The sequence below is a fragment of the Protopterus annectens genome, chromosome 4.part0 (assembly GCF_019279795.1).
Source record: "Protopterus annectens isolate FY-2018-M chromosome 4.part0, PAN1.0, whole genome shotgun sequence".
Classification (NCBI taxonomy): Eukaryota; Metazoa; Chordata; order Ceratodontiformes; family Protopteridae; genus Protopterus; species Protopterus annectens.
Genome location: NC_056733.1, coordinates 883,375,865 through 883,401,584, shown reverse-complemented (window position 1 = coordinate 883,401,584; position 25,720 = coordinate 883,375,865). Strand labels below are relative to the sequence as shown.

Below are 25,720 nucleotides of genomic sequence, written 5' to 3'. Positions count from 1 at the left end.
GAGACCACTGTCCACCTGTGTCCCTAAGTCTCTTATCACACTTTCAGTGTTTAGTGTACTGCCACCTATATAATAATTCACAGATACATGTTTTTTCCCAAAAGGGATAACTATACATTTCTTGGCATTGAGCTTGAGCCCATGGCTCTGGCACCAAGCATCTGTTCCTGTAAGGCCCTTTTGTAGAATATTCACATCATTTAGGGATTCAATAATGGCTCCCAGTTTGCAGTCATCTGCGAACTTTGTTAGCCAGAGTCCCTTAGTGTTGGCCTGTTCTTCAGAGAAGTAGATGCCAAACAAGAGCGGTCCCAGGACTGAACATTCAGGTACTCCACTTGTCACTTGTCTGGAGCTGGATTTGGAGTCGGCTACTTTTACAGTGTGGGTTCCATCAGTAAGCCAGTTAGCAACCCATTGGGTGACATAAGGATTAATGCCCAGCTTAGTAAGTTTATCTATGACTCCAAAGTGGGGGATGGTGTCAAAGGCCTTGGCAAGGTCTAGATAGGCTGTGTCGACCACCTTACTCTTGTCCATGGCTCTGGAGACTGACTCGAAGAAGTCAATCAGGTTCAGGAGACAAGATCGGCCCTTCACGAACCCAAACTGGGTGGGGTCCATGTTTGAAGGTTGTCAATGTCTTTGTTTATAAGTTCCATGATAATACGCTCCATGGCCTTGCAGATAAGGCTTGTCAGACTGATGGGACGGTAGTTTCCGGGATCCAAGGTGGATCCCACCTTGTGGAGTGGGATAACTGTAGCTCTGCGCCACTCAGTGGGCACGAAACCTGAGGTGAGGCTATGATTAAACATGACACTAAGGTGAGGTGCCAGTTCATGTAGTACACAGCCCAAGATGTCATCTGGTTCCATAAATGCTGTATTCTTAGCTTTGGAGAGTGCATTTTTTACCTGTGTGGTCGGAATTTAGTTAACCATGCTCTGTCCTGACTTTTGCAGTTGATGTTTCTGATTTTTAACTGTTCAGTTAATATGTCTTTTAAGTATTTTACTTTCACGTGGAACTAATTTATTGTTTTTCCTACTTTTCTTTAGCAATCTCTAGATGTACATAATTCTTTATCATGTAAAGGCTCAGATACTGCCACCTTCATTGACTTCAACTAGATCAGAGGAATATTCTCTGGGATGGCTGGTGAGATGAGCGCATAATGTGTGTGTGTGTGTGGGGGGGGGGGGGTGGATGGAGTAGCTGTATAACAAACAGTCAAGTTTTATGAGATTAAAACCAGTTACCTGACTGCACATATGAATATACAACATACAAGTGAAAGATATGCTGGGGAGGCAAAGCATCATAACTAACAAATAACAGGATGCAGGGTAACAGTACTTTATAAACTGGTACTTTGTAAAAAGCACTAAAGTAGTCACGGCATTAACTTACACACAGACCTGGTACTTACATAGAACTTGAGCAGGGCACCATCAGAATTGCAGCACCAGGATCGCCGTCCCAAGTATTCATGGGCCGTGTTCAGCAGCATGAGGGAGGAAGGAAGCATTGGGCTGTCTAGTTCATCTGTAAAACAAGAGCAAAGCACTTTACATCTGCCTGAAAATCAGTTGAAAAAACACAAAAAATACTCCATCCTACTTTCATGGAAAAGGAAAATAACTTGCCACTCTCTTGTGAATGGCAAACGATAAACAGAAGGCCACTATCCAGCATGATAATATAGTACTACAAAATGAAAAAAAGAAGTTATGTACTTACCATAACGTTCCATTTGAGTTGTTCATCTCACCTTCACTCTTTACTAATGGGGTTCAGAGCTGATCCCTTGGCGCCAAGTCGTCTCCTACTGCAAAGCTTGAGGATTTCAAGTAGCTCGAGGCCAAGTCATATCCCATGATGCACCCTGATTTACCTCAGATCTTGTTTGCTGCATAAAATACCATATGTCATTCTATAACTACAAGACAGAAAGTGTAGAAGGATTGAGTGACCAGGAAGGATCTAGCATCTTGGTCTTCTGAAAGCCCAGGAGGGGGTAGGAGGGAGGGACGCAAGAATGAAGGCGAGATGAACAACTCACATGGAACGTTATGGTAAGCACATAACTTCTTTATGTGAAGTTGTTCTATCTCGCTGTTCATTCTTTACTGATGGGTAGCATCCCAAGCATGATCAACCTCGGGTGGCTCACGGGAGTATATTCCTCAAGACCGTGGATCCAAAGGAGGCCCTGTCCCTAGAGGCCCTATCAACTTTGTAATGAGTGATAAAGGTATGAGGTTTTGACTAAGTGGCTGCTGCGCAAATGCTATCAATATTAAGTCTGGCAGAAAAAGCAGATGATGTAGAAACTGCTCTGGTTGAGTGAGCTTTAATTTTATGTTGCAAGGGCATATGGGCAGCTGAATAAGCAAAGGTGGCACAATCAGATAACCACTTAGAGTTGTTTTAGCCACTTGCATCCCCTTCCTGGAGTCTGAGAATGAAACAAAAAGCTGGTCTGATTTGCTGAAATCTTTTGTTCTATCCAAATATAATCGGAGCTGTCTGTGAACATAAAGTTTGTGCAGCATGTACTCTTAAATTATTGGAATGGTTGGGGAAGAAAAAGTACAGTTGTGTACACTTACCATAAATGTAGATGTTAGAGTGTATTCACTGTTGCAGTCATTACATTTGGGTAATCTGCTGGCAGGTTGCCCTCAGTTGGCCTGATTAACAAAGTCTTGGGTCCTGCGTCGGTTGCTGTCCCTTCTTCCATGATGTCAGGGGTATAAAACATGCAGCAGATGCCATTTTCATCAGCATTTCTTGCCCCTGATGTCAGGTGCCCTCCCAAATGGGGAGCAATATATATATATATATATATATATATATATATATATATATATATATATATATATATATATATATATACACATAAATATATATGCATGTAATTTAGAACACAACAAATATACCTCCAAATAAAATCAAATACACCAAAAAGGCTTTTCAGCATAGTAAAAGAAAGAAGAGGTAGTAAAAGAAAAACAGGGGGCTGGCGGGTGGGTAACCAGGACTGCAACAGTGAATACACTTGAACATCTACATTTATGGTAAGTGTACACAACTGTACTATGTTCTTCGTGTTTCACTGTTGCAGTCATTACATTTGGGTAGAATCCCAAAGCTGTGGTTGGGAGGATGGAATTATACAGCATTAGGAGCAGCTATAAGGCCCTGCAGGACAGCAGTGGCAAAGCCTGCTCTGGATTTAGAGAAGAGAGGTAAATGGTAATGTTTGGTGAACATATGAAATGAACTACAGGTAGCTTCTAAAATGTCTCTGGTAGGAACCCCTCTGAGGAAAGCTGCAGAAGTAGATGCAGCCCTGGTGGAAAGGGATCTGATCCCCTTGGGAACAGGTTTACCATGGTGCATGTAGCAGAAACAAATACAATGGCTTATCCATTTTGAAATAGTCTGCTTTGAAATAGCCTTTCCCTCTGCCCCTGCAGCAAATGCCACCAGTAATTGCTCAGATTTTCTTAGAGATTTTGCCCTGCTTAAGTAGAATCTTAGTTGTCTGTGTACATCCAATGAATGCAGAATCCGCTCACCCTTGTTCTGTGGATATGGGAAAAAAGTTGGCAGATGAATGGACTGATTAAGAGCCACACTAGATACCACTTTAGGCATAAATGATGGATTGGTCCTGAGTGCCAACCTGTCTGGGTAAAAGATAATAAAAGGCTCCACTGCCATGAGAGCCTGTAGTTCTGAAATCCTTCTAGCTGAAGTGATTGCTAAAAGAAAAGCCGTCTTCCAAGAGAGACATTTTATGTCTGCAGTAGCAGCTGGCTCAAAAGGAGGTAGGGTGAGCTTTTACAATACAAAATTGAGGTTCCATGCAGGAGTTGCTGCTCTCCTGGGAGGTCTTAAACTTTTGGCCCCTCTGAGGTACTGCTTTAGCAGGGGATGAGAAAAGAGGGGAGGCTCTGTGTTGTAATGAGCTGAAATGGCACAGGCATGTATTTTTATGGAAGAGAAAGATAGGCCCTTGTGAAGCATCTCAGTTAAATATTGCAGAATCTGAGGAATATTGGGCATTGCTGTGCTTATTCCTTGTGCTTGGTTCCAGGCACAGAATCTTTTCCATTTATCAGCATAACATTTTCTAGTACTAGGCCTTCTAGCCTCCAAAATGACATCCATCACAGGTTTGCTGAGAGATATAACTGGTGAAATTAGTTGATTAGCCATGCTGCAAGATTCAGAGTGTGGAGCAGAGTGTGCAGAATTTGATAGTTCTTCTGAGACAGTAGACAAGGTGTCTGAGGCAGGTACCACGGAGGAAGGTGTGACATATTGCGTAGGAGCGGGTACCAGTGTTGGCGAGGCCAGTCTGGAGCAATCAAAACCATTTTTGTTTTTTCCTGTCTGACTTTTAGTAAGACCTTGGAGAGTAGAGGCAGAGGGGGAAAGGCATAGACTGATAGGTTTTTCCAGCTGAAGGATAGGGTGTCCACTTTCCAAGCTTTTTATGATGAATTATTGTGCAGAATTTGTCCAACTGATAGTTCTGGGGTGAGGCAAAAAGATCTATGTCTGGGCTCCCCCATTTGTGTGTCAACGTGCTTATGATTTGTGGATCCAGATTCCATTTGTGTGGGTCCACACCATTTCTGCTTGGTTTGTCTGCCAGAGTGTTTTGCTTTCCTAGCAGGAATTGAGCTTGTTGATGTATTTGATAAGTCAAGGCTGTGTTCCACAAAGCCATGGCTAGTCTGCAAAGGGGGTAGGAATGGGTACCCCCCTGCTTATGTACCACATGACTGGTGTTGTCTGCCTTTATCAGTAGTTGTCTTGGATGAAGATAGTCCTTGAAGACCATCAGAGCATTCTGTACAGCTAGCATCTCTTTCTGGTTGATATGTAGGTGCATTTGATTTGGGCTCCATTGGCCCTGAATGCATCTCCCTGCCATATGCGCCCCCAAGCATAATCTGATGCGTCCGTAGTCAGGGTTTGGGTGGCAGGGGGCGGAATGAATGACAGTCCCTTGTTTTGGTGACAGGCCTCTGCCCACCATAGGAACTCTTGCTGCAGGCAAGAAATGATAGGAATCATTGTTTCCAGGCTGTGACAATGTTGACTCCATAAGCTTTTTAGGTACCACTGAAGTTTCCTCATATGCAGTCTTGCATATGGAATTATTAGAATGCAGGAAGCCATGAACCCCAAGGTCTGCAGAATTTGTCTTGCAGATAGATGGGTTTTTGTGGCCACTTGTTTGAAGTAAGTCAAATTTGTTTTACTGGCGTAAGGTAAGTCACCTGGGCAGTTGTATTCAAGCTTGCATCCAGAAATGTAATTATTTGAGAGGGAACAGTTGTGATTTATTTTCGTTTATGGTGTACCCTAGACAAGTTAGAAGCCTTTTTACAAAATGCCAGATGTTTTAGAAGAGTGTCCTTGTTTTCTGCCTGAATTAGGCAATCATCCAGGTATGGATAAATATGAATGTTTCTTTGTCTGCAAAATGCAATTACTGGTGCCAGGCACTTTGTGAAGACCCTGGGCGCAGTAGATAAGCCAAAGGGCAGTGCAGAGAACTGGTAATGCAAATAGCCTGCTTTGAATTGGAGGCATCTTCTGCAAGATTCCCTGATTGGGATATGCAGGTAAGCCTCTTTTAAGTCTAGAGTTACCAGCCAGGCATCCTTGCCTAGCATAGGCAGTAACTGTTGTAGAATCAGCATCTTGAATTTTGAAATGTCCAGGAATGTATTTAGACTGGATAAGTCCAGAACTGGACGCCATGATTTGTCTTTTCTGGGTACCAGGAAAAGTCTTGAATAGAAACCTTGTCCCTTTTCCTTTTCTGGGACTGGTTGAATAGCCCCCATATCCATGAGGGACATAACTTGTTTCTGGGCCTCTGCCCACTGATTTGGAGGCAGATCTGGCCATCCGTTTGGGACTGGCAACGTGTGGAAATGAAATCTGTATCCCTGGGATACTATATTTAAAACCCACTTGTCCTGGGTAATAAGATGCCAATTTTGTGCATGAAGACCAGTTTTCCTCCCAAAGGGGCTGCCAAAAGATAAGTGCTTGGTGATGGCAGAGGAAAGTCATTGTGATTGTTTGCCGTAGGGAGGTGCCTTGCTACTTCCAGGTTTGGAGGTGGAGGTACCCCATTGTTTTGTTCTGTAAGTTCCTTGTGACTGAAACCTGGAGCCTTTGGATTGTCTGAGTTTCACCTGAGCGGCTCTGGTGGGTACTGGAAAGGACCAATTCTTAGTAGGCCAGTGCCTACTGAACCTGGGTGGCTGCACTTGCAGGAAATCTTTTACAGTTTGCATAGATTTAGCTTAGTCTTCCATCTTTTTCAAAACTACTTCTGCCTTATTACCAAATAGACTGTCCTGTTGTAAAGTAGCATCCAACAATTTTGCTTTAACATGATCAGGCAGATTTTGCTCCTTGAGCCAAGCATGCCTTCTTATCACAGATCCAGTTACAGCGGCCCTGGCAAGAGGCCTCCAAGGAATCAAAACCATATTGCAAAGTATGCTTTCCAACTTGTTCAGCTGAATGCAATAAATCCTGTAACTCTATTTTCCACACAGTTAGAAATTAACATAATTTTCTGTTTAAGTAAGCCCATGACATCCTTCTGATATTTAAGCATATGAAATTGACAGTTTAAAGCCCTGATAGCCAAGGTTGCATACGTGTAAACCTTCTTACCCCATCTATCCAGCGCCCTGGAGTCTCTATCAGAAGGGGTAGAATTTTTAGCAGTAGAAGCCTTAACACCTTTGGGACCCTGAGAAATGGTTTCAGGATCAGCAGTAGGGTTTTTAAAAAGGAATTTGTGGGAATCAGGAACCCTGTAATATCTGTCTGGCTTACTAGGAGCCGGAGGCAGGGAATCAGGAGCCATGCTGGATTCTGAGAAAACATCATCAACAATGTCTAGAACAGGAGGTACAGCCAAAGGCCTATGCTGAGGAAGAAGGAAATCCCTAAGCCTCTTTTTAGATTCTGAGAAATCTTGACTCTCCCAGTGAAAATGTTCCCTTAAGGTATGCAAAGTTTCTCCAAAAGAAAAATCCTCAGGAGGAGAACAAGAAGGGATGTATTCTTCTGCATCAGAGTCCTCATAAGGTGGAATAGGTAATTCCTGATCAGAATAAGAATCAGAAGAAATGGAAACCTGATCTGATGATTCATAATCAGTGCCTTGCCTAGGCCTCTTAGCAGGAGGGGGACGAGAACCCCTGATCAAGGTAATTAAATCCTCAGCCATTTTGATCATTTGTTTTTTAGGCATTACGGCCTGTACACGTGGCCCAAGCGTCAGTTTTTTAGACATAGAAGTTGATTTTGGCCTAGGATTTGAAGATGGCATTGGTTTAATATACAAACCTTTAGGCCGGAAAACACCCTTTGAAGCCGGTGCCTGCTTAGCAGCTCCAGACCCATCTAACAGAGACATCCGCGGGTTCAATACTTAAAAGTGTCTTGTGGCATACCAGACTCCGAATGGGTCTCAGTAGAGGCCTGCGAATCAAAAGCAGCGGGCATCAGGGGCTGCGAAAGCGCCTCACTGAGTACCGGCGAACGGCTTAGGAGAAGCTTTGTTGTCGGTTTTGGACCACGACGGTCTGTCTCTAGCTTTTTCTTTGCATTTTTTGTGTATTGCAGTAGTTGGATTGCTAACCGATGACCTTTCTGGATAGTTAAATCTTGAGCCAAAATATTTAGATGCAAAAATATACAGACGCTTAATAGTGCGTTGATTAAATTTAGCACAAAGCCGACAGCAAGGTACGTTGTGGTCAGGGCCTAGGCAAGGAATACAGTAACAATGAAAATCCTTACGAGGTATTTGCGTCCCACAAGTAATACAATTATTAACTTTTACTGACATCGGTAAGGAGCAAGAAAAAGTTTCCCCAACGGGTTACTTAGCTTTAGGTTGAAGGCTTTGGTTCTGAAACTCGAAAACAAAAATTTCAGGAGTCGGCCGACCGGCACTTGCGAACTGCTTCTGCTTCGGGCACCACGCGGCAAGAAAGACTGATGAAAATGGCGTTGGCTGCATGTTTTATACCCCTGATAACCTGATGTCATGGAAGAAGGGACAGCAACCAATGCAGTACCCAAGACATTGTTAATCAGGCCGACTGAGGGCAACCTGCCAGCAGATTACCCAAATGTAATGACTGTAACAGTGAAACATGAAGAACATCTGGGAAATCAATAATTTGGTTAAGATTAGTTTCAGTGCAAATTTAGGGTAAGAAAGAGGGGTGCGAGACTGCCAGCATGGAAAACCAAATAAGGAGGCTTGATGGATAAGGCCTGAAGCTCTGACACACTGCGGGCAGAAGTAATATCCACTAAAAAGATGGCTTTCCATGACAAAATTGAGGTCACATGAGGACGCTGGTTCAAATGGTGGAAGAATTATGCAGGAAAGCATAACATTTTAATTCCATGGAGAATACAGAGATTTCACAGGTGGTCTGATATGAAAGGTCCCTTTAAGAAAGGCTTTGAATAATTTGTGTGACATAATATTCAATCCTTCAAATCCCAGATGAACGTTAGAAATGGCGGCAAGTTGAACACGGACTGTTGCTGCTGCAGCTCCTTATTTAAATATCATGGTTAAGAATCCTAGAATAGAGACCATAGGGACTTGGTAAGGATCAATGTTGTTTTTAGAGGCCCATATAGAAAATGTTTTTCCATTTGCTGAGGTACAGCTTCCTTGAATAGGATTTGTGAGGGGAGAATTTGCTTCGTCTCATTGAAAAGGTTATGGAACCTAGCTATGATGGGAATTGGAGCAGCCAAGCTGTCAGCTTCAGGGACTGCAGAGAGGGATGAAGTTCCCAAAAGTGTGTCAGTAGGTCTGGAACTAGATCCAGAATCCAGGGGTCCGCCAAAAGATGAAGTCAAAGGAAGGGAAACCAAATCTGACGAGGCCAATAGGGAGCTATTAGAATGATGGTCCTTCCCAGGGCTTTGGCTTTCTGTAATACCTTGGGTATCAACATGACTAGTGGGAATGCATAGAGGAGACCCGGGGGCCAATCATGAACGAGTGCGTCCCTTGGGACTTCTCCCGGAGGGGAAATCAGGGTGAAGTAGCTTCTGCATTTGGTGTTCGTGTGACTGGCAAAAAGGTCACAGCAAGGCTGGCCCCACCTGTAGAATATCCTGTCCACTATTTCCATCTTGACTGGTGGGAATGCAAAGAGGAGACCCGGGGGCCAATCATGAACGGGTGCGTCCCTTAGGACTTCTTCCGGAGGGGAAATCAGGGTGGAGTAGCTTCTGCATTTGGTGTTCATGTGACTGGCAAAAAGGTCACACAGCAAGGCTGGCCCCACCTGTAGAATATCTTGTCCACTATTTCCATCTTGAGGGACCACTCATGGAGCAACATAATTGCTCTTCTCAACTTGTCTGCTATCATGTTAGATTTCCCCGGGATGTGCATTGCTAACAGAAAGCGCTGGGTGGAAATAGCCCACTGCCATACTCTGAGGGCCTCGCGACAAAGGGGTATGATCTGGTTCCTCCTTGTTTGTTCAAATACCAGACCACTGACATGTTGTCCGTCTGAATCACAATCGTACCTAGAGGAAGAGAGTCCTGAAAGTACTGCAATGCCAAAAGTATTGCTCTCACCTCTAGGACAGTGATATGCAGCTGTGTCCTCTTGATCGGTCCATGTGCCTTGGGGCCGTCTTTCCCTGAAAATGCCCCCCCATCAGGAAAGTGTCCGTGGTCACTGTGGCCACAGGAGGGGGTAGCAAAAATGGGTGTCCTATCGTAACATGAAGTGAGGTCAACCACCACTGAAGATCCTTTTTACAGGAATTTGTGATCATTATCATGTGAGACATGGGGAGTTCTTGGTAAGACCACTGAGTGAACAACAGCCACTGTAGTATGCGCATCTGCATATGACCCAGTGGTATGGCTAGAATAGCTTCCTGCCATCATACCGAACAATTTCAGAACTTCTGATGCTGGTGCTTTGTTTTTGGATATTAGAATGCTGACATGCTAGTGGAGAAGTACGACTCTTTCTGCTGGAAGTCTTAGCGTGGTGGTGGTGGTGTCTAGTTATGCTCTGATAAAGATGATATGCTGCAATGGCGATAAGGCAGATTTTCCTGAGTTTACTGTAATACCCAGCTAATTGCAAAGTGACAGAGTGGACTCCCTGATGCCTGGTGGTGGTGGTGGCAAGGAGCCAATCGTCTGGGTACGGAAACACCTGGAATCCTAAACGTCTCAGGTGAGCCGTGACCACTGCCATGCATTTGGTGAATAATCTGGGGACTGTAGTAAAACCAAAGGGCAGGGCTCACAACTGGTAATGATTGGCTCCCAGCTGGAAGCGCAGATGATCCCTGGATGGCTCTGCCATTTTTATATGGTAGTATGCATCCTGGAGAGCTATCAAGCACATCCAATTGTCTTTCCCTAAGAAGGGAAGTATTGACTGAAGCTTGACCATCCGAAAAAAGAAGTTATGTACTTACCATAACGTTCCATGTGAGTTGTTCCATCTCACCTTCATTCATCACTGATGGGTTTGGAGCCGATCCTCGGCTCCGACACAGCCGACTAGCAAGTTCTCCAGTAGCTCGAGACCCCACCCTTATCCCATAATGCACTGCTGGAATTACCTCAGATCTTGTTTGCTGCGTACCATATAGTAGTACAATAATTATTCTGCCTAGGAATGAATACACATTGAAAAACCAGGATGAAGACAGCCTCCAGGTCAACTGCCAGCCAGGAGGGGGAAGGAGGGAGGGACGTGAGAATGAAGGGGAGATGAAACAACTCACATGGAACGTTATGGTGAGTACATAACTTCTTTATGTGAAGTTGTTCAATCAAGCGTCCCTAGCACCCTGATCTTGGGTGGCTCACGGAAGTACACTCTTCAGAACCGTAGAACCAAAAGAAGCCCTGTCCCTGGAGGCCTTATCCACTTTGTAATGAGTTATAAAACTGTGAGGTTTAGACCATGTGGCTGATGCACAGATGTTATCCAAAGGTAATTTGGCTTCAAAGGCTGAAGAGGTAGAAACTGCTCTGGTTGAATGAGCCTTTACCTTACTAGACAAGGGCATATTATGACAAGCATATGTGTAGGTGATACAATCAGACAGCCACTTAGGGTTGTTTTAGCAACTGGTTTACCTTTCCTGGCCTCAGAAAAAGACACAAAGAGCTGATCTGATTTCCTAATGGCTTTTGTTCTGTCCAAATAAAATCTTAGTTGTCTATGAACATCGAGTTTATGCAATATATATTCCAATTTGTTGGTGTGATTAGGGAAGAAAACGGGCAACTCAATGACTTGATTAATGTTAATCTCAGAACATACTTTGGGAAAAAAGGATGGATTTGTCCTGAGAGATACTCTGTCAGCATGGAAAACCATGTGAGGGGGCTTGATGGATAGGGCTTGGAGCTCTGACACACTACGGGCTGAAGTGATGGCTACTAAGAAGATAGTTTTCCATGACAAAAATTTTAGTTCACAAGATGGTGCAAGCTCAAAAGGAGGAATAATGATACGAGAGAACATAAAATTCAAATTCCAGGGGGAATAAGGTGTCTTCACTGGAGGTCTTATGTGAAAGGAAGACAATTGGTGAGCCATAATATTCAAACCATCAATTCTTAGATGAAAATTAGATATAGCAACTTATTGCACTCGCACCGTAGCCGCTGCTGCTCCTTTGTTGAAGATTTCTGTCAATAATTGTAAGATAGAAGACAATGGCGCTTGATAAGGGTCAATGCTGTGGGAAGAAGCCAAAATGGAAAATCTCTTCCACTTACTACGATACAATTGTTTGGTGGAAGGTTTATGGGAAGCCAACAAAATCTGACTAGTGTCATGGGAAAGATTATAGAGCCTGGCCATACGGGGAATTGGAGCAGCCAAGTGGTTAGCTTCAGTGTCTGCAATGATGGGTGAAGATCCCCTGATGGATGTGTCAACAAGTCCGGAACTGGGTCCAGGATCCATGGATATTCCAGAATATGATGGTAAAGAAACGGGAATCAAATCTGCAGAGGACAATGACGGGCTATAAGGATGATCGTCTGTCCTAGACTTTGCTTTCTGTAAGAATTTGGGTATCAGGGGAATTGGTGGAAATGCATAGAGGAGACCCGGGGGCCAATCGTGGACAAGAGCATCCCTTGGGGAGTGACCTGGCATGGGAATCAGGGCAAAGTAGCTTCTGCATTTGTTGTTGATGTGACTGGCGAAGAGGTCGCAGGAAGGCTGGCCCCATTTGCGGAAGATCCTGTCCGCAATCTCTTGTTTGAGGGACCATTCGTGGGGCAATAAGATTGCTCTGCTCAGTCTGTCCACTATGATGTTGGATTTGCCTGGGATGTGCATTGCCAACAGAAAGTGCTGGGATAACAGTGCCCAATGCCATACTCTGAGGGCTTCTCGGCAAAGGGGATAAGACTTGGTCCCGTCTTGTTTGTTCAGATACCAGACCACTGACATGTTGTCCGTCTGTATTGCAATTGTTCTTGGAAGAGAGTCCTGAAAGTATTGCAACGCTACAGGTACTGCTCTCATCTCCAGGACATTGACATGCAGATGTGATTCTTGATCTGTCCATGTGCCTTGGGCAATCTTTCCCTGAAAAAGCCCCCCCCACCCCCAACCCACCCTATCAGGGAAGCATCCATGGTCACAGTGGCAACTGGAGGGGAGCATGAAAGGACATCCTATTGTGACATGAAGAGACGTCAACCACCACTGAAGATCCTTCTTGCAGGAATTTATCAGGATCATGTGACTCACTGGAAGTTCTTGGTAAGACCATTGCGTGAACAGAAGCCATTGAAGGATTCTCATATGCATCCTTGCCAGTGGGATTGCTAAAATAGCTGCCATCAATCTTAGAACTTTTAATACCTCTGCTGCTGGTGCTCTGTTCTTTGATATCAGGGACATGATGTGTTGGCGAAGAATAGAAATTCTTTCTGGCAGAAGGTGGAGAGTGATGGTTGACGTGTCTAGTTCTGTCCCTATAAAAACGATATGCTTCGACAAGGCAGACTTTTCGAAGTTGACTGTAATGCCTAGCCAATCGCAGAGTGCCAGAGTAGCCTCTCTCGCTTGAAGAAGTTGATGCCTGGTGGTGGAGGTAAAGAGCCAATAGTCTAGATATGGAAACACCTGGAATCCTAGAAGCCGCAGGTGAGCCAAGACTACTGCCATGCACTTGATGAACACTCTGGGAGCTGTAGTGAGACCAAAGGGCAGAGCTCGAAATTGATAATGATTGGCTCCCAGCTGGAAACGCAGGTGATCTCTGGATGGTCTGGCCATCTTTATGTGGTAGTACGCATCCTTGAGATTGATCGAGCACATCCAATTGTCCTTCCCCAAGAACAGGAGTATGGACTGTAGCGTGACCATTTGGAACTTCTCTTTTTTTACAAATTGGTTGAGTCTGCTGAGATCCAAAATGGGTCTCCAGTCCCCTGTTTTCTTTGGAACCAAAAAGAACCTTGAGTAAGTTCCGAATCCTGTCTGGTCTGCTGGGACTGGCTGGATGACTTTTTTCTAGTAATCGGCGTACCTCTATTGCTGCTTGTTCCATGTGACTGCGTGGAACGTCCAGGATTTTGTTTGATGGGAAGAGGCTGGGTGGAGAACGGTATGAAATACCCTCTGGAAATGATACTTTGTACCCAACTGTAGTTTGTTATATTTAGCCAGGCTTTGCGGTACAATGATAAGCGACCCCTGAATGCCTCCAGAGTAGGACAGCCAGGCCACCCTTCAGGAGCGCTGGTAGGATTGACCAGAGAAATGATCTCTGTCACCCCAGTGTTGTTGACCCCCTCTGCCGCGAGGGCTGCATCTTCCATTGAAACCCCCTCCTCTGCCTCTGGAGGGGGGGGGCTCTCCATGTGTGTCTTGAAAGGCTCCTTGGGCTTTCCGGAACCACATCTTTCCTCCCCTCTGACCTTTGGGAAAAGGTTGAGTGGGGGTGGAAAAACAGACTCCAACAGCAAACAGAGTCTTTCCTTCTTGCTCACACCTGGTCAAAGTCTCCTTCACCTTTGGCCCAAACAAAGATGAACTGTCAAATGGGGTATTAGTAAAGGAAGACTTGGGTTCCGCGAAGGAACAGAGTCGCATCCAGGCATGCCTACAAAGAGCGATTCCTGTACCTGCGGCTCTACTCGAACCATCAGCTGCGTATGATACGTGACACATGGACGAGATGACTATCAAATTGAGGGTAGAGAGCTGAGTGGCAATCCTATCGGATACACTCGAAGCTACAGCACCCTGAAGAGTATCTCTCAACTCCTTAAGGAGATCTCTCTGCAGTCTGGTAAAATGTGTCAAGTAGTTCAGTGATCTAAGTGAGAAAGTCGCTGAACTGAACATGCGGTTCCCATATCTAGCCATGATCCTAGATTCTCTGTTAGGAGGATGGATAGATGAGGAAGTCTCAGACATTTCCTTTCTGGTGGCTGCCACCACCACCATGGCATCAACAGAGACTCCCTTGGTCAAAAAGGACTTATCCACAGGGGCTAATATAAACTTATTAGGCCTCCTAGGAACAGGTTCCATAGATTCTGGAGACTCCCACACCCTACGAGAGACCAGATCCATAAGCTCATTGTAGGGCGGAGATACCCAAGAGGTTGAAGGTTGAGACCCGAACACCTTTAGGAGAACTGGCTCATCCTCAGTAGGGCTCTTGGACTGCCAATCACCCCTCTGCCTAAGAATTTCAAGAATCTCCGCAAAGGAGGTGTCCTCAGAGGAGGATCTAGGGGACCCTTCTGATTCATCCAGGTTGGTGCCCGATGTGAGAAACTCCTGGGGGGGGGGGTCCAAATACCTCCTCTTGCAAAATCTCTTCCTGGGAACTTCTGGAGAGGTCTCAGAAGAGCAGGGAGCACCCTGTGGGGCTACCTGAGGCTCTGTGTCTCTACGCTTGGGATGATCGGAGGAAACAAACTGACACAGGCACTTTAGGGGAAGAAGAGGCCAGACCTTGAGATGAGGAAGTCTTAGGAGACAACACTCGCCTCATGACATCGAATGCACCTCGGCTCCGATGAGGAGTCGAAGGCACCGACGGAGCCGCGATCTCCTCCCGCACCAAAGCCGTGGGCTCTGAGCCCGAGGTAGGAGCCTAGCTCACCCGAGCCGAGGCCTCAAGAGGAAGAGTCGGCACCGGCAAGTCGGTGCGGCTATCCTCCCTGGACCTGACTGGAGAGTGTCGGCTCCTACAGTCCCCGGTCAGCGCCGAGAAAGTCCGAGCAGATGGAGCCGATGACACTGGAGCAGGTGTCGGCTCCAAGGGATCCACAATCATCAGGTCAACCTCCTCCGGCTCTGAAGGTCCAGTATGGCTCGGAGGAGGAGCAGACAATTCAAAGGTAGTGGTCTTCAGCTCCGACGGTTGTGTCTGAGCCGACAGCAATTTAACTAGGCCTGGTGCCTTTAAGAGTTTCTGAACCAACCGGTCCATATCCAGATCAGACATGCTGACAGAGGACCTGGAAGAGTGGACAGATGGAGCAGACTGGAGCAATATGGATGGAGGTTTTTCTGCAACCGTTTCCAAAGCAGTGTCCCAGTTCCAAAAAGAGCAGACTGTCGGCTCTGAAGGCAGTGGAGCCAAAGTCACCACACTCTCCGACCTTTTTCCTTTTTTAGATCTAAAATCAGTAGAAGATTTAGATGATTTACTGGCGCCATCCTGGGCAGACAATGCCTCAGAAAAGGGGTGTTTGATGATACCCCTATCAAACAATTTTCTCTTCCTTTCTGCTAACACTCTGGTGGAAAAGGAGTGACAGATACTGCAAGACTCTTGCAGGTGTACCTCACCCAAGCAGTAAACACACTGCACATGGGCATCTGTGACTGACATTTTCTGTCTGCAGTCTGGGCATTTTTTAAAACCATACTTTGGATGTTTGTCTCTTTCTTCAGACATTTACACAACTCAGGCACACTATTTAACTATGAGCTATTTTAATTAAGTAACTCACACAAACACACACACAGCCCAAAAGGGGCAACTGACAACTAAATAATTATAAACAGTAATAAGAAACAATAGTCCCAAAAGGGAACACTGACTAATCACTAAAGAAGGGATCCTAAGGCCAAAGGGCTGAAGGCAAGGTAGATAATACTGAGGGAAGGGGTATGAACACAGAAAAACTACTATCTACTAGCTAGTAATATCTGCTATTAAGAATAGAACAAGGATATATAAAAATTGAAAAAATATAACTTGCTGAAAGTTGAAAAACTCCCAATAAAGTCTCGAGCCAAGCTGGAAACCAAGAGATCCGTGCCACGGCAAACTAGATCTGAGGTAATTCCAGCAGTGCATTATGGGATAAGGGGTGGGGTCTTGAGCTACTGAAGAACTTTGAGTTGCTAGTCGGCCGTGTTGGAGCCAAGGATTGGCTCCAAACCCATCAGTGATGAATGAATGGTGAGATTGAACAACTTCACATCTTCTCTTTCTTTACAGATTTGTTTAGTCTGCTGAGGTCCATTATAGGTCTCCAGTCCCCTGTCTTTTTTGGAACTAAAAAGAATCTTGAGTAAGTTCCGGATCCTGTCTGATCTGCTGGGTCTGGCTGGATGATTTTCTTAGCAATGTCTGGTCCTCTGCTGTTGCTTGTTCCCTGTAACTGGGGGGAACGTCTTGGATTTTCCTTGTCAGTGGAGGGGATGTGGCTAATAGGATGAAGTAGCCTCTGGAAATGATATTTTGTACCCAGTTGTCATTTATTTTGAGCCAGCCGTCTGGGTACAAAGATAAGCGACCCCTGACTGCCTCCAGAGCAGGACAGTCGGGCTTCCTTTCAGGAGCGCTGGTAGGGCTTCCCAAAGAAATGCTCTCTGTCGCCCTGGTGTTGCAGACCCCCTCTGCCACGAGGGCGGCATCTTCCATTATTGCCCCCCCCCTCCCTCTGCCCCTGGAGGGGGGGTTCACCACGTGTGTCCTTAAAGGCTCCTTGAGCTTTTCGGAACCACGTTTTCTCTCCCCTTTGACCCTTGGGGTAAGGGTCTGCTAGGGTGGAAAAAAGTGCAGATGTATACACTTACCATAAATGTAGATGTTCGAGTGTATTCACTGTTGCAGTCATCACATTTTGGTTATCTGCCTGCAGGTAGCCCTCAGCCAGCCTGAATACCAGAGTCTTGGATTCCTGCATCGGATGCTGTCTCTTCTTCCATGACGTCAGGTCGTCAGAGGTATAAAACATGCAGCCAACGCCATTACATCAGTTTTTCTTACCGCAGATGTCAGGTGCCCCCCCTCAATGGGAAGCAATTATGTGTTATGGTACACCTCCATCAAAAAGCAAATACACCAGAAAACTTAAATACACTAAACAAGAAGGAAAGGTAGAGCCAAGAGAAGTCAGGGGGCTGGAGGGAGGGTAAACAGGACTGCAACAGTGAATACACTCGAACATCTATATTTATGGTAAGTGTGCACAACTGTACTATGTTCTTCGTGTTTCACGGTTGCAGTCATCACATTTAGGTAGATTCCCAAAGGTAAGGAAGGGAGGAGGAAGTTACAGAGCATTAGGGCCAGCTATTAAGCCCTGCAAGACTGCAGTGACAAAACCAGCTCTGGATTTAGAAAAAATAGGCATGTGATAATGCTTGATGAAGGTATGTACAGAGCTCTAGGTATCAGCTTCTAGGATGTCCCTGGAAGGGGACTACTCTGAGAAAGGCTGCTAAGGTAGATGCAGCCCTGGTGGAATGTGATCTTATCCCGTGGGGTAGGTTTTCCGTGGTGCTTGTAGCAGAAATGAATGCAATGGGCTATCCAGTTAGAAATAGTTTGCTTTGAAATGGCCTTCCCTCAGCTCCTGTAGCAAAGCCAACTATTCAGATTTTCTGAGAGGCTTAGTCCTGTCCAAATAAAATATAAGCTGTCTGTGCACGTCCAAAGAGTGCAGTATTCGTTCACCTTTGTTTTGTGGATTATAGAAAAAGGTAGGCAAATGAATGGACTGATTTAGGGCCACACTAGACACCACCTTGGGCATAAAGGAAGATTTGGTCCTGAGGGAAACCCTGTCTGCATGGAAGATAATGAAGGGCTCCACCGCTATGAGGGCCTGTAATTCAGGCACTCTTCTTGTTGAAGTGATGGCTAGAAGAAAGGCTGTTTTCCAAGAAAATAATTTCAACTCTGCAGTTGCAGCTGGCTCAAAGGGAGGGAGAGTGAGCTTTTCCAATACAAAGTTAAGGTCCCAGGCTGGAGTAGGGACTCTCCTGGGGGGTCTTATGTTTTTGGCCCCTCTAAGGAATTGCTTTAGCAGGGGGTGAGAGAAGAGGGGTGGCTCAGTATTATAATGTGTTGAAATGGCAGAGGCATGACTTTTCATTGATGAGAAGGATAGGCCCTTGTGGAGAATGTCTGTTAAGTACTGAAGAATATGAGGTAAGCTGGGCACCATTGTTCACATCCCCCGAGTCTGGCTCCAGGAACAGTATCTTTTCCACTTTTCAGCATAGGATTTTCTATTACTAGGCCTCCTTGCCTCCAGAATGACATCTAGCACCTGCTTACTGAGGGATGCTATTGGAGAGCTCAAGGAATTAACCAGGCTGCAAGGTTCAGGGTTTAAAGCTGAGGGTGCAGTATCTGGCCCGCCTGCTGGGACAGCAGGGAAGGGGTCTGAGGCAGGTGCCATGGATTGAGCAGTGCAAGAGGGAGTACCAGTGCTGGCGTGGCCAGTCTGGTGCAATCAGTATTGCCCTTGGCGTGTCCTGTTTGATCTTTAGCAGAACCTTCGAGAGGAGAGAGAGAGGGAAAGGCATAAACCAAGAGGCTTTCCCATGTAAATGACAGGGCATCCACCTTCCAAGCTTGACTGTGGGAAGTCCTTGTGCAGAATTTGTCCAATTGGTAGCTCTGAGGGGAGGCAAACAGGTATACCTCTGGAGTCCCAAGAGGTTGAATATATTTGGTTCCAGTTTCCATTCGTGTGGGTCCATGAGATTTCTGCTTAGGTCATCTGCCAGTGAATTTAGATTGCCTGGCAGGAATTGAGCTTGTAGGTGCATTTGGTAGTTCAAGGCTGTGTTCCACAGAGCCATGGCTAGTCTGCACAGAAGGTACGAGTGGGTTCCCCCCTGCTTGTTTATGTACCACATAATTGCCCTGGAAGGATGCGGTCTTTGAAGGCTGTCAGGGAATTCCGTACAGCTAACATTTCTTTTTGGTTGCATGCAGGTGCATTTGTCTCGGGTTCCATTTGCCCTGAATACACTGCCCTGCCAAGTGAGACCCCCATGCATAGTCTGATGCATCTGTTAATAGGGTTTGGGAGGCAGGGTTAGAGTGAAAGGGAGCCCCTTGTTGTGGTAGCAGGCCTCTGCCCACCAAAGGAACTCTGTCTTTATACAAGGAATGATAGTAATCGTTGATTCCAGGTCCTGAGAATGTTGACTCCATAGGCTTTTTAGATACCACTGTAGTTTCCTCATATGCAGTCTTGCATATGGAATTAGTAAAATGCAAGAGGCCATGAACCCCAGGGCTTGCAAAATTTTCCTTGCAGATAGCTGGGGCTTTGTGGCCAAAAGTTTGAAGTAGGTTGTCAAATAAACTTGTTTCTCTGGAGTGAGGAAAGCCATCTGGGAAGTTGTGTTCAAGCTTGCTCCCAGGAATACAATCGGTTGGCAGGGTACTAGGTGAGATTTCTTTTAGTTTATGGTGTACCCCAGTGAGGTTAGAAGTTTCTGTATGAATGCCAGATGTTTTAATAGCAAGTCCTGGCTTCTGCCTGAATCAGACAATCGTCCAAGTATGGGTATATTTGAATATTTCTCTGCCTGCAAAATGCAATGGCTGAAAATAAACACTTTGTGAATACCCTGGGCGCAGTATATAAGCCAAAGGGAAGTGCAGAGAACTGACAGTGCATGGAGCCTGCCCTGAAGCATAGGTATTTCCTGCAAGATTCCCTTATTGGAATGTGCAGGTAAGCTTCCTTTAAGTCTAAGGTTGCCATCCAGGCATCTTTGCCTAGCATAGGAAGCAGCTGTTGAAGTGTTAGCATTTTGAATTTTGGGATTACCAAAAAGGTGTTTAGAACAGAGAGGTCCAGGATAGGACGCCAGGAGCGGTCTTTTCTGGGTACCAGGAAAAGTCTTGAAAAAAACCCCTGTCCCCTTTGTTCTGCTGGCACAGGGTGAATAGCCCTGATACTTATGAGAGAGAGAGAACCTGCTGTTGGGCCTCCACCTACTGGTTTGGAGGTAGATCTGGCCAACCGTTTGGGGTTGGTAGGGTGTGGAAGTGGAATCTGTATCCTTGGGAAACTATATTTAAAACCCATTTGTCCTGGGTAATGAGTTCCCAGGTTTTTGCATGCAGGGTGAGTTTTCCTCCTAAGGGAGCAGGCTAAGGGCAAGTCATTGTTCCATTTTTCCATAGGGAGGGTGGCTTACTACTCCCCGATTTGGAAGTGTGAGTCCCCCAATGCTTAGGCCTGTGTGCAGCCTGAGACTGTAACCTGGGTGGTCTGCTGTTCCTGGGTTTGGACTGAGAAGGCCTAGAAGAGACTGGAAAGGACCAATTCTTTGAAGGCCAATGCCTACTAAATCTGGGAGGCTGTACTTGTAGGAAATCTTTAACAGTTTGCATAGATTTAGCTTTTTCCTCCATCCTTTTGAGGACAACTTCTGCTTTGTTGCCAAACAGGCGGTCTTGGCCTTAAGGGGAGTATCCAGTAATATCTGGCAAGTTTTGCTCCTTAAGTCAAGCATGCCTTCTAAGTACAGACCCAGTGGCAGCAGCCCTGCGAGATGTTTCTGAAGAGTCAAAACCACATTGCAAAGTATTTTTACCAACTTGTTCTGCAGAATGCATTAAATCCTGTAATTCTGTGTGTTCAGCACAGTCAGGAATCAACATCATTTTCTGTTTAAGTAGTCCCATAATATGCTGCTGGCACTTTAACATATGAAACTGGCAATTTAAAGCCTAATGGCCAAAATAGCAGAAGTGTATACCTTCTTACCCCATCTGTCCAAGGTTCTAGAATCTCTATCAGAAGGGGTAGGATTTTTGGCAGCAGTAGTCTTAATGCCTTTTGGTCCTTGGGAAATGGTCTCTGGATCCACAGTAGGATTCTTGAACAGGAACTTCTGAGAGAGTCAGGTACTCTAATACCTGTCAGGTTTTCTTGGAGCTGGAGGTAAAGTGTCTGGGGAAAGGCTAGATTCCAAGAAAGCATCATCTACGATGTCCAGAACAGGAGGGATAGCTAAAGGTCTGTGTTGAGGAAGGAGAAGAATTCCCTAAGCTTCTTTTTGGAGTCAGAGTAATCCTGGCTTTCCCAGCGGAAATGATCCCTAAGTGTGTGCAAGGTTTCACCAAAAGAAAAATCTTCTGGAGGGGAAGCTGAGGGAATGGAATCCTCTGCATTAGAATCCTCATAGGTAGATAAGGGCAAATCCTGGTCATAAGAAGGAAAAGAAATATCAGATTCCTGATAAGACGAATCAGAAGGAAATTCAGTTCTAGATCTCTTAGAGGGGGAAGGCTGGCTTCCCCTAATTAATGTAATAAGGTCTTCGGCCATTCTAAGCATTTGTTTTTAGGCATATGGGCCTGAGCATGTGGTTTGGACATCAGTTTTCTAGGCGTGGATCGAGTTTTAGGCCTGGATGAAGAAGATGGCGTCGGTTTAAAATGCAAGTCTGTAAACCTGAATACACCCTCAGAAGCCGGTGCCTACACAGCGGCTCCAGACCCATCCAAAGTAGAGACATCCGCAGGTTTCATAGTCGAAGAAGCATCTCGCAAATGGGTCTCAGTAGAGGCCTGTGAATCTGAGGTAGCAGGTATCATGGGCTGCGAAAGCGCCTCACTGAGTACCGGCGGACTGGTGACTAGCTTAAAGGAAGCATCGTGGTCAGTTTTGGACTTATGCGGTCTGTCTCTGTCTTTATCGTTACATTTTTTCAGAAGATCGGTAGTCAGATGGCTTAATGAAGCCATTTCGGAGTACTGATACCGAGTACCAAAATAATTTGCTGCAAGATAGCCCGAAGATGAATAATTCGGGGGTTGAACAAGGCGCAAAACCAACAGCGAGGGACATCGTGGTCTGGACCTAAGCAAGGGATGCAGTACGAATGAAAATCTTTATGAGGTATTTACTTTCCACAGTTAAGACAATTGTTAACTTTTACTGACATCAGTTGGAGCAAGAAAAAAGATCCCCAATGGGGTACTTATCTTTTTTTGAAGACTTCAGTTCTGAAACTCGAAAACGAAAATTTCAGGAGTCGGCCGACCGGCACTTGCGAACTGCTTCTGCTTCGGGCACTGCACGGCAAGAAAGACTGATGTAATGGCGTCGGCTGCATGTTTCATACTCCTGACGACTTGATGTCATGGAAGAGGAGACCGCATCCAACACAGGAATCCAAGACTCTGGTATTCAGGACGGCTGAGGGCTACCTGCAGGTAGATAACCCAAATGTGATGACTGCAACAGTGAAACACGAAGAATATCAGACCCCGATGGCGGAGTCTTTCTGTCCTGCTCACACCTGGTTAAGGTTTCTTTGATGAGCCAAATGGGTCACAGAGGATGAGTTGAGGGCTCCGCGAAGGAACACAAGCACATCCAGGAGTGTCTGCTATGAGCAATTCCCGTACGCGCTGCCCAACTCGTTCCATCAGCTGCATATGATATGAGGCGCATGGATGAGTTCACTATGGAACTGAGGGTAGCAAGCTGGGCGGCAACTTTGTCTGTGGCTCTTGCAGCTACTGTACCCTGAAGAGGATCTCCCAGCTCTTTAAGGAGATCTCTTTAACGTCTCATAAAATGGGTTAAATAGTTAAGCGAAGTACAAAAGATGCTGAACTAAACATGCGCTTCCCCATATCTATCCATGATCCTGGAGTCTCTGTTAGGAGGATGGACAGATGAGGAAGTTTCAGACATTTCCTTTTTGGTGGCTGCCGCCACTACCATGGCATTAACTGGTACATCTTTGGTGAGGAATGATTTATCTAGGGGGGCAGATATGAACTTAGTAGGCCTCCTAGGGACAGGCTCAATAGTATCTGGAGACTCCCACACCCTTCGTGAGACCAGCTGCATAAGCTCATCAAGGGCAGAGACACCCAAGAAGTGGAGGACTGAGACCTGAAAGCCTTCAGGAGGACAGATGCATCCTCAGTAGGGTTGGTGGACAGCCAGTCACCCCTCTGCATAAGGATTTCCAGTATCTCTGCAAATGAGATATCCTCAGAGGGGGACCATGGGGACCCTTCCAATTCATCCAAGTCAGATGTTAATGACTCCTGAGGGGAGTCCAAGTGTTTCCTCTTACACAATCTCTTCCTGGGAACCTCATCAGGGGGAGCTTCTGGGGAGGTCTCGGAAAAGCATGGGCCACCCACTGGGGCTGCCTGAGGCTCTGGGTCTCTGCGCTTAGCAAGGATCTATGAGGCAGAAGCAGACAAAGGCACTTTAGGGGATGAAGAAGCCGGACCCAAAGTTGAGGATGTCTTGGGAGACATAACTCTCCTCATGGCTTTGAAGGCACCTCTGCTCCAATGCAAAGGGACCGATGGATCCGAGGAAACCATCAATACCCCCAGCACCGGGACAGTGGGCTCTGAGCCCGAGGTAGGAGCTGAGCTCATCCGAGCCGAAGCACCGAGAGGCAAAGTCAGAACAGACAAGTCGGTTCGACTATCCTCCCCGGACCCGACCAGAGAGTGCCGGCTCCTAGAGTCCTCGATCGGCACTGTGGATGCCAAAGTGAATGGAACCAAAGACACTGGAGCAGGCGTCAGCTCCGAAGGCTCCACATCAGCAAGTCTGACTCCTGTGGCTCCAAATGACTGGTACGGCTCAAAGGAGGAAGAGATCTATCTGGTATACAGGTCTTCGGCTTCGAAGCTGCCTAGGTCGGAGCAGATAATTTGGCAAAGGCCAGTGCCTGTAGAAGCTTCTGCACCACTCTATCCACATCAAAATCGGTCGGATAGGCTAACAGAAGACCACGATGATCGGACTGATAGTACAGACTAGAGCAATAGTGATTTTGGCATTTCGGATACTGGTTCTAAAACCGGGGACCAGCTCTGAAAAGAAAAGACAGTTTGCTCCGAGACCTGTGGAGCCAATGCCACAGACTCTTGATTTTTTTTTTTTAATTTTTTAGAATCCACAGAAGTCTTGGAGGACTCGCCAGATCCATCCTGGTCACTTAAAGCTTCCCAGAAAGAAGGTTTCAACAAACCCCTATTAACTAGCTTCCTTTTCCTCTCTTGGAGGACTCTAGAGGAAAAAAAATGGCAAATGGACCATGTTTCCTGTAAATGCAGGGCACCCAAGCAGTAAACACAATTCACACAGTCGTCACTAACAGACATCTTTTGCCTGCATTTAGGACATTGTTTGAACACTGACTTAGGGTGTTTATCCTTGTCATCAGCCATGACAGAAAAGGACACACCCAACAACAGTAAATAGAGATTAGCCTTCTAACAAAAAACAGGCCAACTATTATCACAGACACACACTCAAGCCTTTTAAACTAAGGATAACTATAGCTACTGATAAGCCATCAAATAAAAAACAGGCTAACTGTAACCACAAACACCTACACACAAGCTTTTTAAACACAAGCTTAATATATGCACACACCCAAGTCTAATAATTAGGAAGTACTTTTATAATGAAAAAAACTGGCTAAATATGCACTCTAACACACAAGCCCCATTAAACTAAGGCTAACAACAAACAGAAACGTAAATAAGCCTTCTAATAAAATAGGCTAAATACAATCACACAAGCCTTTAAGAAGCCTAGAAATTTACACACACACCTTTTCTATTGAATAAATCACAAAACCACCACTCAATTTTTAATCTACAACTGTGACAATGGTCACTAAGTAAGCACACAGTAATATTAATAAGTAGAGAGAGACAAAGTCACTTATAAAACTAGTATTCAGACAGAATCTAAATAGGCCTAATAAAAACGAGGTCAAATAACTAAGTAATAAAAGGCACACAAGGGAAAGGGGAAACTACAATATGAAGCTGTAAGAGCTTTACTAATTAATTAACTATAAAATTCTAGAAATAGGGAAAAATATTCTGTAAGAAGAAAAATAAGGCTTACACTGGCCTGAGCTAGTAGAACCTCCAATCAGTTGCAGCAGCAAACTAGATCGAAGGTAAATCAGGGTGCATCATGGGATAGGGACTTGGCCTCGAGCTACTTGAAATCCTCGAGCTTTGCAGTAGGTGCCGACTCGGAGCTGAGAGATCGGCTCCGAACCCCATCAGTAAAGAATGAACGGCGAGATAGAACTTCACATGAATAGTTGGGAAAAATCTTACCATAACCAGAGATGTCCTCTTCTGTGTTGCAATATTCCAAACTTCACTGCAGGGAATGTGGGACGTCTGATGTTAGCTAAGGGAACGTGGGCCATAAAAGTGACACCTGCATGTACCAGACCTCAGAACTGAGCTCCCCAGTTGGACCCCAGTCCCAGGAAAATTGTACAAATCCAGTGTCATCCAATAAGGAACACTTTAGGGGAAGAGGAGGGGAAGGAGGGAGGGAAAGTACAGTTGTGTACCTACCATAAATG

General features: G+C 45.5%; 1 protein-coding gene across 4 annotated transcripts in view; it reads right to left on the bottom strand.

Annotated features, from left to right (window-relative positions):
* The window catches only part of CABIN1 (calcineurin binding protein 1), a 4,301,447-nt gene that overhangs the window by 2,547,984 nt on the left and 1,727,743 nt on the right, over window positions 1-25,720 (bottom strand). For all 4 annotated transcript variants that reach the window (XM_044068841.1, XM_044068840.1, XM_044068839.1 and 1 more), the window contains one exon: window positions 1,433-1,548. In XM_044068841.1, the coding sequence (XP_043924776.1) occupies window positions 1,433-1,548 (116 nt within the window). The remainder of the gene's footprint in view (window positions 1-1,432; window positions 1,549-25,720) is intronic.